General features: G+C 52.6%; 1 protein-coding gene and 5 non-coding genes across 6 annotated transcripts; all 6 read left to right on the top strand.

The window, feature by feature from the left end:
* Positions 1–411: 411 nt before the first annotated feature.
* Positions 412–11,495, top strand: DKC1 (dyskerin pseudouridine synthase 1). The gene is made up of 15 exons (XM_075435208.1): positions 412–490; positions 718–779; positions 1,079–1,165; positions 1,737–1,828; positions 2,371–2,555; positions 3,057–3,121; positions 3,698–3,824; positions 4,204–4,334; positions 5,341–5,484; positions 5,672–5,792; positions 7,041–7,159; positions 8,291–8,394; positions 8,818–8,884; positions 9,605–9,763; positions 10,251–11,495. Exons 1-15 carry the CDS (start codon positions 475–477, stop codon positions 10,317–10,319), a joined length of 1,548 nt encoding a protein of 515 aa, XP_075291323.1. The 5' UTR covers positions 412–474; the 3' UTR covers positions 10,320–11,495.
* LOC142363163 (small nucleolar RNA SNORD17) lies at positions 3,228–3,475 on the top strand. The gene has a single exon (XR_012765547.1). It is a non-coding gene; the product is annotated as a small nucleolar RNA SNORD17 (small nucleolar RNA).
* LOC142363166 (small nucleolar RNA SNORD83) lies at positions 4,025–4,100 on the top strand. Its single transcript, XR_012765550.1, has one exon. It is a non-coding gene; the product is annotated as a small nucleolar RNA SNORD83 (small nucleolar RNA).
* LOC142363161 (small nucleolar RNA SNORA36 family) lies at positions 4,508–4,642 on the top strand. Its single transcript, XR_012765545.1, has one exon. It is a non-coding gene; the product is annotated as a small nucleolar RNA SNORA36 family (small nucleolar RNA).
* LOC142363162 (small nucleolar RNA SNORD17) lies at positions 6,045–6,292 on the top strand. The gene has a single exon (XR_012765546.1). It is a non-coding gene; the product is annotated as a small nucleolar RNA SNORD17 (small nucleolar RNA).
* Positions 7,469–7,544, top strand: LOC142363165 (small nucleolar RNA SNORD83). Its single transcript, XR_012765549.1, has one exon. It is a non-coding gene; the product is annotated as a small nucleolar RNA SNORD83 (small nucleolar RNA).
* Positions 11,496–11,519: the final 24 nt, after the last annotated feature.

Raw genomic sequence — 11,519 nt, 5'->3', positions numbered from 1 at the left:
GGGGCGGGGGCCAGCGGCCGCGTTGGCCCCGTCACCAGCGGCGCTGCTCTGGAGGACCCGGAGGAAGAGGGGCAAGAGGTCCCCGACAGAGACGCTGCGGGACAGGACGCTGCTATAGCGGCTGCAGCAAAGGACGACCGGACTCACCGCTCACCCGTGAAGCTCCGCTGCCGGCTGCCCGTTGCCGCCGCGCTTCCCGCCCGGCCCAGCGCAGGGCGCGCGCTGCGCCGCAGGCGCGGTCCGGCGGCTCCGGGCCCGGGGAGAGAGCACCCGCGGGGCAGACCGGCCGCGCTGCCGGCAGGGGGCGCGTCCCCGCGGGCGGGCGGGCGGCGCCTTCGGTCACTGCCGCCCCCGGCAGGGGCGGGCTCGGCCCGCGCCGCGCTGGGCGGGGAGCGGTCAGGTGCCGGCGCGGGGCTTGTCGGGAAGGGGCGGCCTTTCCGCCCGTGCGCGGCGGCGGCACCACGCGGCGCGGCCATGGCGGACGGGGACGGTGCGCAGCGGCGGGAAGCGCTGGGGTGGCGCCTCGCCCGGCTGTGCGCCGTGTGCGCAGGCGGGAGGGGGTCGGGGAGCCCCTGCGGGGAGGCGTCCGCGCGGGGCTGGGGGCCGCCGCGGTGTCGCGGGGGGGAGGGTCGGCGCCGGGCCCGGCCCATCGGGGTTCGGGGCTGCGGTGGGGCCGGCAGGGCCTCGCCACGGCCGCTCAGCGTGCGGCTCCCGCAGGTTCCAGCGTGAAGAAGCATCGGCGGAAGGAGAAGCGGGTGCTTGCCGAGGAGGATGTAGCGGTGGGTGCGGGGCCGCGGTCCCGGCGGGCGGGGTGGCCGGGGGCTTCCCCGGGCCGCTGATGCGTGGCGGCGCGGTGGGACGGTCGGTGGGGCCCGGGGGGAGGGCTGGGAGTTGCGGTGCCCGGCAGCGTGCCCGAAGGGCCTTCCCCCGCGCCGGTGTCCCCGGAGGGAGCGTGGCGCGCGGTGGGCAGCGGAGCCGCCGCTGCGGGGCGCGTGGTTCACGGGCCGCGTGGCGGCGGGGCGGAGCGCGGGCCTCCGGGTGTCCCTGCTCTGATCCCGGGTCCTTCCCGCGCCCTCAGGACATTCAGCACACGGAGGAATTTTTCATCAAGCCCGAGTCCCGGATCGCCCGGCTGGACACGTCTCAGTGGCCATTGCTGCTGAAGGTAGAGCGGGTTATAGACAGGCTGGGGGCCCGTCCCTGCTGCTGCTTCGGTCCTCTCTCAGTGCAGGCCCGAGGAGGTGCACAGCTCCTCTGCGGAAGCCTGCTGCGTGCTAAGAAACAGCGTGCGTGGCGCTCAAAGCTGAGGCCAACCCTCTGCCTGCAGAAACCGCTTTAGAAAGGTTGTCCAGCAGTACCGCTTGCGTGCCTGCTTTCTAAGTTTCCCACTTCCTGTAAAGACGCCACCGGGTTTCTTCAGATATTTGTTACCATCTGGCAGTGGCCTGTGTAGACTTCTGAGTTGCTTGTGCTGAGTTTCTGGGGCACGCTGGATTTGTCCTGCCTTGAAAGACTGGTATCCTGCTGCTTTCCCATGTCTTTCAGCACAGGCCTTCTGTTTCTTTCTCTAAAACACCGTTGTGGTTTTGTTGTTGGGTCACTTTCGTTTTGGAAGAGGCTATTCTGCTTCGGTGTGCACATCAGGCGTTGTGTAACTGGGAGATGTACTGGGGCAAAGCGATGCTGCAGCCAAGGTGAGCTCAAGAACACTTGTAACCTTTGCTTGGATTTTGTAGAACTTTGACAAATTAAATGTGATGACAGCACACTACACACCTCTTCCTTCCGGTGCTAACCCCCTGAAGAGAGAGATTTCTGACTATGTTCGGTGAGTGCAGTAAGGGCCAGAATGGTTTATGTCTTCTTTCACAGTTGATACCTTCACAACATTTCCTGTTCTGGATTTCCCTTGTTCCCTTTCTGTTTGACTCTGTGGCTGGCTGCTAACCCGTAAATGTCTGAAGAGATGCTGCTGGTCACTTGCTGTAAAGTTTGTTTTGTTCTGGGGTTGTGGCCGGTCTGTGGACGGACATGCAAATGCTTTGGGGATTATGTGGGGTGTTAGGGAAAGTCCTTTGGCCGCTAGGTTTTGAGACTGCTTGGAGTTGGTTTGTAGCATTTGGTTTGGTTTAAGTGCAGGGTAGCGCTGAGCAGTGTGGGGAGAATTCTTTATCCATGGCGTATATTCACCTGCTGTGCGCAGAGCAGCTCAAGGCGTGCTTGCTGAGAGCAAGCCTTGAGGCTTATCGCCTTTTTGGTTGCATAGAAATACATTTCTCCGCAGCCATGACAGATATTGTCAAAGTTTTTGTGCTCTTGCTGTGTTTGCCCTGATGCTTAGCTCCCACCCTCTGTCATCTTGTGCTATAGGTCTGGCTTTATTAACCTCGACAAACCTTCCAATCCATCTTCCCACGAGGTGGTTGCATGGATCAGACGCATCCTTCGAGTGGAGAAGACTGGACACAGTGGCACTCTGGATCCTAAGGTGACTGGGTGCCTCATTGTGTGCATTGAGAGGGCAACGCGGCTGGTCAAATCTCAGCAGAGCGCAGGTATGTTTGTTGCCTGGGACCATTTACAGTCTAAGTGACTGGGGAGGTGTGGAGTTCTTTTGGAGACGAAATGGAGATTTCCAGGCTTTGCAAGGGCTACCCTTGGTCTTGAGTGCCCTGAGCTTAAGGGTTGCTTGTCCTTTTTGCTTTGAGCCAGTGAGGGCGTGTCCATGCTGTCACAAGTGTTTTTTGATTGCTTGTCTGGGGCTTGTGCTGTTTGAAGTTGGTGAAAACGCTTCTGACAGCCTGGTTTTGTGTACTAACTGAACTTGGGGCCTCAGCCTCTGCCAGTCCAGTGAAGTAAAACTTGGTGAAGAAATGAATGTAGCCCAGATTAATTTTGTTGGAAGAATAGACAACTCTTATATAACAAACTGCGTGCACTTCCTAGGAGGGGTGGTGGTGAAAATCTCAGGGCTCTGTGGCTGTGAAGCAGTGAGGGCGTTGAGGTGAACATGAAGTGCAAGTGGCCGCTCCTGACTGCTCTTGTCGTCCTTTCAGGCAAAGAGTATGTGGGAATTGTCCGGCTGCACAACGCCATTGAAAGTGAGGCTCAGCTTGCCAGGGTAAGTCTCAGCGTGCTCTTAGCCGTGCTGGCCCTTTGCATGCAAAGTGTTCGGCATCAGTGGGAGATGAGAGGGGAGGAACGAAGCTGAGGTGCACTCTGCGTGTGTGAAGTGATGACAAAGTTTATCCATTCTCTGAGTGCAGTGGTGCTGCCCTCCTGCAGCACCCCGATTCCTGTCCTAGGGTCTGGGTGCTGTGCAGCCTCCAGAGACCCTCCAGTCTCACGGTGTCCTACTGGGGGCTGCTGTGGTGTGTGGCTGGCTGCCTGCAGGAGTGAAGTGGTGCCGGCAGGGTTGGAGCTCCTCTTTGCGGGGGCTCTGTCCTCACTGAGATGAGGAATGATGTCTGATCACATACTGCGACCTAATGAAAAAGCCTGTCTGTGCTCACTGGCAGCTGGGGTAGCATTTTGACCACATCAGTGTTTCAGATGAGCTTTATTAAATATGACATCGCCAAATGACGATGAACCTTGTGGTTTCTTACTCATGGAAGTGGTTGTAGGTGAAGACTCTGAGGTTTGCTTACATTAGGACACAGATGTGAGCTGTTCCTTCTTCTGGTTCTACCCTCAGGCAATAGAAACTCTGACTGGTGCACTGTTTCAACGACCACCTCTCATTGCAGCTGTCAAACGACAACTGAGAGTCAGAACCATCTATGAGAGCAAGCTGGTGGAATATGATCCTGAGAGAAGATTAGGTAAACCAGGGCATTCCAGCCTTCTTCCTATTAAGCTGGCAGCTGATAAATTTTCCTGTGAAATGTTCTGCTTCCTATTTTTGGCAGATGTCGTAAGACATTATTCCTCACCACCATCAGTAACTTCTTCATGCATTGCTTTGGTGTGCTGAGAAGCAAATCCCATCTATTTTTTGTACTAGTGCATCCTTCATTGAAGAGCCAAATGATGTCAATTAGGTGGCATTAGCACTCAGTGCAAAGATGACCTTCATCTATCACCCCAGGCTGATGGTTCTGTGAAGGGTTTGACATACAGCGTCTCTCAGAGGGAGCTTCTAGCTGTAGTACATTTCTAGATGTGCATTTAAAGACTTTTCTATCCTATCCTGCATTTCAGGTATCTTCTGGGTGAGCTGTGAAGCAGGCACATATATCCGAACGCTCTGTGTTCACCTTGGTTTACTGCTTGGTGTGGGGGGCCAGATGCAGGAGCTCCGCAGAGTGCGCTCAGGCATCCTGGGAGAGAAGGTAGAGTGTTAGCTTTAACTATAACCAGAAAATTGGATGTTGTCAGAATTGCAAGAGTTCCTTGGAACTGTGTGAGTTTTACAGTGTTGGGAGACGGTATAGGTGCATGGTGGCTGGCAGGAGTTCTGTGAATAGCCCCAAAAACGTGGGAGCTCTTGCCATAGACAGTCTGTAACCAAAGTGTTGAGTTCAGTTCAGGGTGTTGCCCCTGTTCTGGTAATTAAGCTTTGGGATAGTAAGTGACTGGGAAGTGCACCATGGTGACTGAAAGTTTGGTTTAAGCCACCTGTGTTTCTCAGCCTACAAACCATGCATGTGCCACAAGTTAAGGGGTGTGAGCTGTCTGCTTAGCAATCTGTGACCGCTTGGTGTCAGGGCACGATGCAGGGAACACACTTCATTGAAATGAGCCTGGTAGATGCAGTCTTGTATGGTCTTGAATACTTGTACAGTCTTTCCAGTCCCATCGTAGCTGGATCGGCTGCTGGTCCAAACTCCGGAACTAATTTCTTTCCTTGCCAGGCAGGAGTATCAGAGTGCAAGTGCTTCCCCACCCATGTATGGTCTTCCTACAGCTGTAATGACTGGCAGTCATTTCTGAATTCCAGGTGTTGGGTGCTTCGAGCTGCTTCAAGAATTTATTCCATGTCACAGATTGAAGAGCTGGTTAATTTAGACTTCTGCTCACTAATCTTTGTCTAGAAGTTCCAGGTATTTGCTTTAAGTTTGGTCATATTTCCAAGTTTCATGTGGACAGAGCTTATACAATAGATCCAAGTGCTGTCTGAGATTAGGAAGGTTGAAGTCTGTAGCAGCACAAGTCAGGCTGATGTCAGGCTGTTGATGGAAAGTATTCTTTTAGGTTGCTTTTTTGATGCTTCTGGGTTGGGCATCTGTTTTTCACTCCCTTTTAGGACACTACTTGCAGTTGGACTTTAGTTGTTTTCTTGTGTGTGTTTTGAGTTGGTGGCTTGTAGGAGAGTTTTGAGGGGTTGTGTCGTTGCAGGACAACATGGTGACTATGCACGATGTACTGGATGCACAGTGGCAGTATGACAACAACAAGGATGACAGCTACCTGCGAAGAGTTATCCTGCCGTTGGAGAAACTGCTGACCTCGCACAAGCGGCTAGTCATGAAAGACAGTGCGGTGAGTGCCTGAGATTGTAGTCTCTGGCTGTCAACTGGCACTAAGTGTCCTCCTAACTTGTGCAGCTAATGCAATAAATGGGGGATCAGGATCCACATGGTGTCTAGCGCTGTTCTGACTGTGAGCTGTGTTCCTTGTTTTTTATTCTCTAATAGCTTATAAGTTCTCCTGTTCTCTACATTTGCAGGTTAATGCCATTTGCTATGGAGCCAAGATCATGCTGCCTGGTGTCCTGAGATATGAAGATGGTATTGAGCTTAATCAGGAGATTGTTGTGATCACCACGAAAGGAGAAGCTATCTGTCTAGGTATGAAACTCCTTGTTCTTCTTACACCTAACTAACTGCAAAAAGAACACTGTTCCAGTGAATGCACAACAAATGAGTCCCCATGTGCAGAAGGTTTAGTGCTTCCTGATGGGGACTGTGGGTTAGTGTGGCCCAAGGCAGCTGGTGTTGGGCAGGATGTTAAGAAACAGCAGCTGCATTGGTCCTTAGCAAGGTGTGAAGAGTTTCTCAGCCTGGTTTCAGCTGTGTGTGATGCTAAGGTGCGCTCTGTGTGTGAAGTGATGACAAAGTTTATCCATTCTCTGAGTGCAGTGGTGCTGCCCTCCTGCAGCACCCCGATTCCTGTCCTAGGGTCTGGGTGCTGTGCAGCCTCCAGAGACCCTCCAGTCTCACGGTGTCCTACTGGGGGCTGCTGTGGTGTGTGGCTGGCTGCCTGCAGGAGTGAAGTGGTGCCGGCAGGGTTGGAGCCCCTCTTTGCGGGGGCTCTGTCCTCACTGAGATGAGGAATGATGTCTGATCACATACTGGTACCTGGCATATCACATTTCCTGAGAAGATTAGTGTAAAAGGACTTGAGCAACTACCAGCTTCTGTGAAGTGACTCAAAAGGGTGCTTTGTTCTAATGAGGGTCTTTTGAAGAAGCTGCGTAGGTGGCAGGTGCTGATATACATATGATCTGTTGTGTTGCTTGGTGCTGCACCGTCTCATGCTTTGTCCACACCCATAGGACTGAGGGGCCCTGGAGGTGTAACACAGGTAAAGCCATTCCACCCTGTTGTTTGTACTGCCTGCACTCTTATCTTGTGGACCTGGCAAGAAAAATGTAATTTCCTCTAGTTTTGCTCTGCAAGGCTTTGGGAGCTGTCAAAGGAGCAGCACTGCTCCTTTCTGTAGTGGTATCGTTCCTTGAGCTGTCTGGAAGTGCTCCAGCAGCTGCTCACAGAGCTCTTCCCCATCCACTGGTGGTGTTACTGCTGCTCTGGGAAACGATTGGTCTTACGGCATTCACTGATCCAGAACTGGTCTGCTGGTGTGAGCTAGAGAGGCCTGTGCTTATGATGTGGTTAATCCACGACTGACGCACTTGCTGACTTTGAGCAGGGGAGCTTCTCTGATGCGTTAGTCCAGAACTTACCTCTAGTGAGGTTTTGGGGTGAAATGGCAGTGGTGGTGGGGTGTTTCTCCTCTTTGTGCTGGCAGAGGAGAACAGATTGACTGTCACAGTTCTGCTGTTAAAGAGTTAATGAACTCTCTGCCTGCTTCTGCAGCCATTGCCTTGATGACCACAGCAGTCATTTCTACCTGTGACCATGGCTTTGTGGCGAAGATCAAGAGAGTGATCATGGAGCGAGATACGTATCCCCGCAAATGGGGTCTCGGTCCCAAGGTGAGTGTCATCGCGGTGCAGTCAGTCCCAGGGAGGCAGTGGGAGCCCAGCTGTTGGGATGTGAGACTCCAGGCCCCTCGGGCAGAGCTGTGCCTGTGCAGGGCCTCAGTGTAATTCTGCTGTGCTCTCCTGGAGTCATGATGGCGGCACCTCCCTGTGCCAGAGTTGTGTAGCCCATTGCCAGTGGGATTGAGGCTTTCCCTCCCGACGAGCTTGGGCAGCTCTACCCAAGGCCCAGTTGGGGCTGCCAGTGGTGCTCAGGCATGGGCTTCTCGGGTCTGTACAGCACTAGCCCTCCTCTGGTAAAGTGCCAAATGATGTGAAGTGGATGGCATTAGCACTCTGTGCAAAGATGACTTTCATCTATCACCCCATACTGATGGCTCTGGAGGGGTTGGGCAAAGAGCTGATTTTCCTTGTGGTGTGATTTTCGCAGTGGTGCAACTGCGACAGTGCCAAAATGGAAACTGTCTTGTGAGACACTAAATTGTGCCTGAAGGACAGGAGCAGTGGGAACATCTGTTGATGGGTTAGTCTCTTGTCTCGAGCATGTGGTAGTCACGGAAATCAGCAGATCAGCAGTGCTAGTTTAACTGCAACCAGACTGACTGTTCCCTGGCGAGTGATTCAGCTCAGACTTAAAACGCGGTATCAGGTTGCTGTGGCTTATTCCATTCCTGTGGTTCAGGTGAAATGTAGAAAGCTGTGGGGATGCATGCATATCTGTCTCACAGTAAATATGAGGTAATATGGGCCAGTTCAAGCATCTTGGAGTCTTTAGCCTTGCACTTGGAGCTGGAGTGGTTCAGCTGAAATGCTGCAGGTCATTAAGCTGCAGAAACCTGGTCTGAGTTCCATGATGTGCAAGGTCATCTTATTCTGCTGCTGTTAGACCACAAATTAGCCCTTATTTACTGATGAAGAAGCCTCCTGTCTGAGATTTGTAGGCTGCTGTGCAGGGCATGTTCTGTGTGATTTGCTGGAAGGTCCTTGGAGAAGTGTTAAATCAGTAGTGCTGTAGTTGTGGGCTTGGCTTGTTCCTGGATTACCTCCTCTTAGGCCAGCTGGCTGAAGCCATGGGGAGGATTTCTCCTCCCTGGAGCTGCAGTCTGACTTGTGCGTTGGTCTCAGGCCAGTCAAAAGAAGATGATGATCCAGAAGGGTCTGCTGGACAAGCACGGGAAGCCCAACGAGAGCACACCAGATTCCTGGAAGAAGGAGTATGTGGATTACAGGTGGGTGCAGGGTGTGTGCCTCATGCATGGTGGGCAGAGAGAAGGGCTGGGCTGGGTGCTGCTGTTTATGCTTGAAGCATGTTAGACCTGACCCATGGCTGTTGGCTGTCCAGACCCGTGGGGTGTGGTGGCATTTCTTGCAGTCCCAGGGAATGTGCTGCTGGAGGGAAAGGCCCTGAGCAGACAGTTATCCCTTTCTAGCCTGCGCTTGTGGTTTTAGAGGGAGTCAGTCTGCTAAATTAAATGGAGGAAGCCTTGCTGTTGCCTAGCCGGACCTGGTGCAGGCTGCAGGTCTTCCCCACACCAGCCTTCCCACCCAGCACCTGGCATGGGTTACAGAGCCCTTGCAAGGGGGACAGGGCTTTGTACAGAGTAGGGTGAGGCAGCGGCTGTCCTGCTCAGTCCGGGCATCTTCACTTTCAGGGATACTTCCAAGAAAGAGGCAGCTGCTGTTCCCCGAGCTGTTTCAGAGCTGGAGAGGGCTCCAAAAGTGAGTATCGTTAGTGCTCTGGCGGTAAGGTTGTTTGGGCTGTGATGAAGAGTGGATATGTGCCTTTTCCTTTAGGCAGTTGGTATCGAGGTGCTTTGGTTGGTTGTTTTACAGGGGAAGGTGTTTTATATTCTGGGAGCTTAGTGCCCCAACATGTGCTGTGGTTGCATGGCCCATGAGCTAGCTGTAGGGTGACCCGTTTAGGGCCTTACCCCGTGTGCTTGTCTCTGGGATGTTGTACTTTGTGTGTGAGTCCTGTAGCACAGTATGAGAACGAGGAGCTCTGACTTGTGTACAGGCTGCAGCATCCAAGGAAATATGTTGTATGGAGCCACAATGGAGGTTTGTTGTGCCAGAGAAAACCTTTCTGAAGACCACACACAGTTGCAGAAGTGTCCATGCAAGAGTTACCTGTAAAGCTCCCCAAGTCAGGGCTTGTGCATGCACTTGGAAAGGTGCTGCAGCGTTTCAAATTTTGGAGCATTTGGGGTACAGGAAACACTGAGAAATACGGGGTGCAATTCTGGCACAAGCAAATTCTAGACAGCGTATGCTGGAGGGACCACTGGCAGTCTGTGGCTCACCCTCCCTGTCAAAGCATTGTTAACTGCAAGGTTTGATTGAACCCAGCAAAATAGTTGCAAAGAGCTTACTAGCAGTTTTCCCATCATTTGAGCTCCTTTGGAAGATGGCATGTCTGACAATCTGTTCCCCTAACAGAGGAAGCGAGAATCGGAGAGTGAAAGTGAGGAGGCTGTGACCCCACCATCCCCTGCCACCCCACCACCACAGGAGCTGAGCAAAAAGGAAAAGAAAAAGAAGAAGAAAGAGAAGAAGGCCAAAGAGGCAGCTGAAAGTGGGGAAGAGCAAATAGAAGTGGTATGTAACAGGGTGCTGCCACCGTACCATCCTAGCACAGAGGAGAGATTACTGTCTCTCCCTACTACCTCCAGGATAAATGCATCAGCATCCTGCTGTGCATATCCCCAAAGTGCCAGGCTCCCCACAGGCAGAGAAAGATGTCTATATAGATGCGTTTGTAAACCGAACTGGTTGAGGGTGGTAGGAGATCGAGCACAGGTGAGGGTTGTGGAGGTGGATCTGCAGCGGGGCAGGGATGGGATGAGCAGCTCTCTGTGTCCTGGGGCAGTTGGTGGTTGCCAGGCCACCTTTGTGCTCTTGTGCCCTCTAATGGGCCCCAGTGGGAGGACGCTCTCTGACATGGTACTGGCATTCAGTCAGTGTGCTTGAGTGCTCATGTGGTGGTGAGGGAGCCTGCACTGCATCTGGAGTGGGGCTGTTCCTCCTGAAATGAGCAGTGGGAGATTCCTTTTTGATTCCTTCCTGACCTCCAACTTCTTCACAGACCAGCGAGATGAGCACCAAGAAGAAGAAGAAGAAGAAACAAAAGGCAGTAGAAGAGAGCTCGGAGTAAGCGACTGAATCTGTCCAAAGCAGGCAACCTGTTGGTAGGGAGGGAGAAGTCTGAGGCCTTGAGAAAACAAGGACTGGCTGCATGGCAGAGGGTCCAGCCAGTTCCTTTCCCGCTGTGTATACGAGCGAGCAGGTGTGTTTGCCCAGGATATGCCCTGCTCTGGTACCCCTCCTCATCCTGTTTTACGGGTTGCCAGAGGAGTGGGGTGCATGACTGCCCCTGAACTGGATTTCTCTCTAAAGCTGAGCACCATGATGCCAATAGAAATGGTACCTTCAAGGAAGCTGTAGCTTCTGGCTCTTACTTGGGGACTCTTGTTTTCACCTTCAGAGGGAGGAATAATGTTTCTCCCCCTTCTTGTCCTGCCTCTTTCTTCCTTTTATTCCAGGGTTACAGCTGTTGTCTGACATTTGCAGAATGTGTTGGTGTCTGGAGGACTGGCTTTGTCACGACCCATCTGAACGGGTTTGGACAGGGACAGTGGAATGGGTTTTTTGAAGGGCTCTGATGTATTTTAACCTGGCCATATGATTGGCTTGACTCTCTGCTAGATGAGATCAAATATTCCACCAGATATTCTTCAGTACTTTTTTTTTGTCAGAAAAGGCTTAGAAATTTAAATTTCTGCTTTCCAAGCTTGGCCAGAGGCAGCTCTGCAAGGGGCACTAGATGTGGGACTTGAGCCATTTCAGAAACATTTGTCCTAATATCCTTATCTGGGGTGGCTCGCTGAGGGACAGGGGTAGTGGCTGAGCCAGGATTTTACCCCTTTTTAATGGGGAGGGATCCAGGCTGCTTTGTTCTGAGCTTCATCCCTGTGGAAATTCTGTAATGTTTGTCTTAACCTCACGCATTGCTTTCATCTTAACTTTGCTCCCCTCCAAAGCTAGAGAGATATCTGCAGGCAGTGGGGCCAGTAGCAGGTGGCTGTCAGAACTTGAGCAGAAGAAAAAGTCCATTTTTATTTACTCTTTTGTTACATAAAAATAAAAGCCCTATTTTTGAATGGGTTATTTTCTTGCTCATCAGTGGTCTATTCATGGGGAGGGGAGGCAGCTTTACGCATGTGCTTGCTGCAGCTGGGCAGGTAAACGGCTGCCCTTTCTGCCCAGCATTTGTGTGGCTCTCCTGAAGAAGCTGCTGGTGCAGAGAAGTGGTCATGTTAATGTGGACCATCACTAGCATGTTTATTGCTGCTCA

This window comes from Opisthocomus hoazin, chromosome 14, assembly GCF_030867145.1.
Source record: "Opisthocomus hoazin isolate bOpiHoa1 chromosome 14, bOpiHoa1.hap1, whole genome shotgun sequence".
Taxonomy (NCBI): Eukaryota; Metazoa; Chordata; class Aves; order Opisthocomiformes; family Opisthocomidae; genus Opisthocomus; species Opisthocomus hoazin.
Note: the sequence above shows the minus strand (reverse complement) of the source record. Positions and strands in the feature narration are given on the sequence as shown.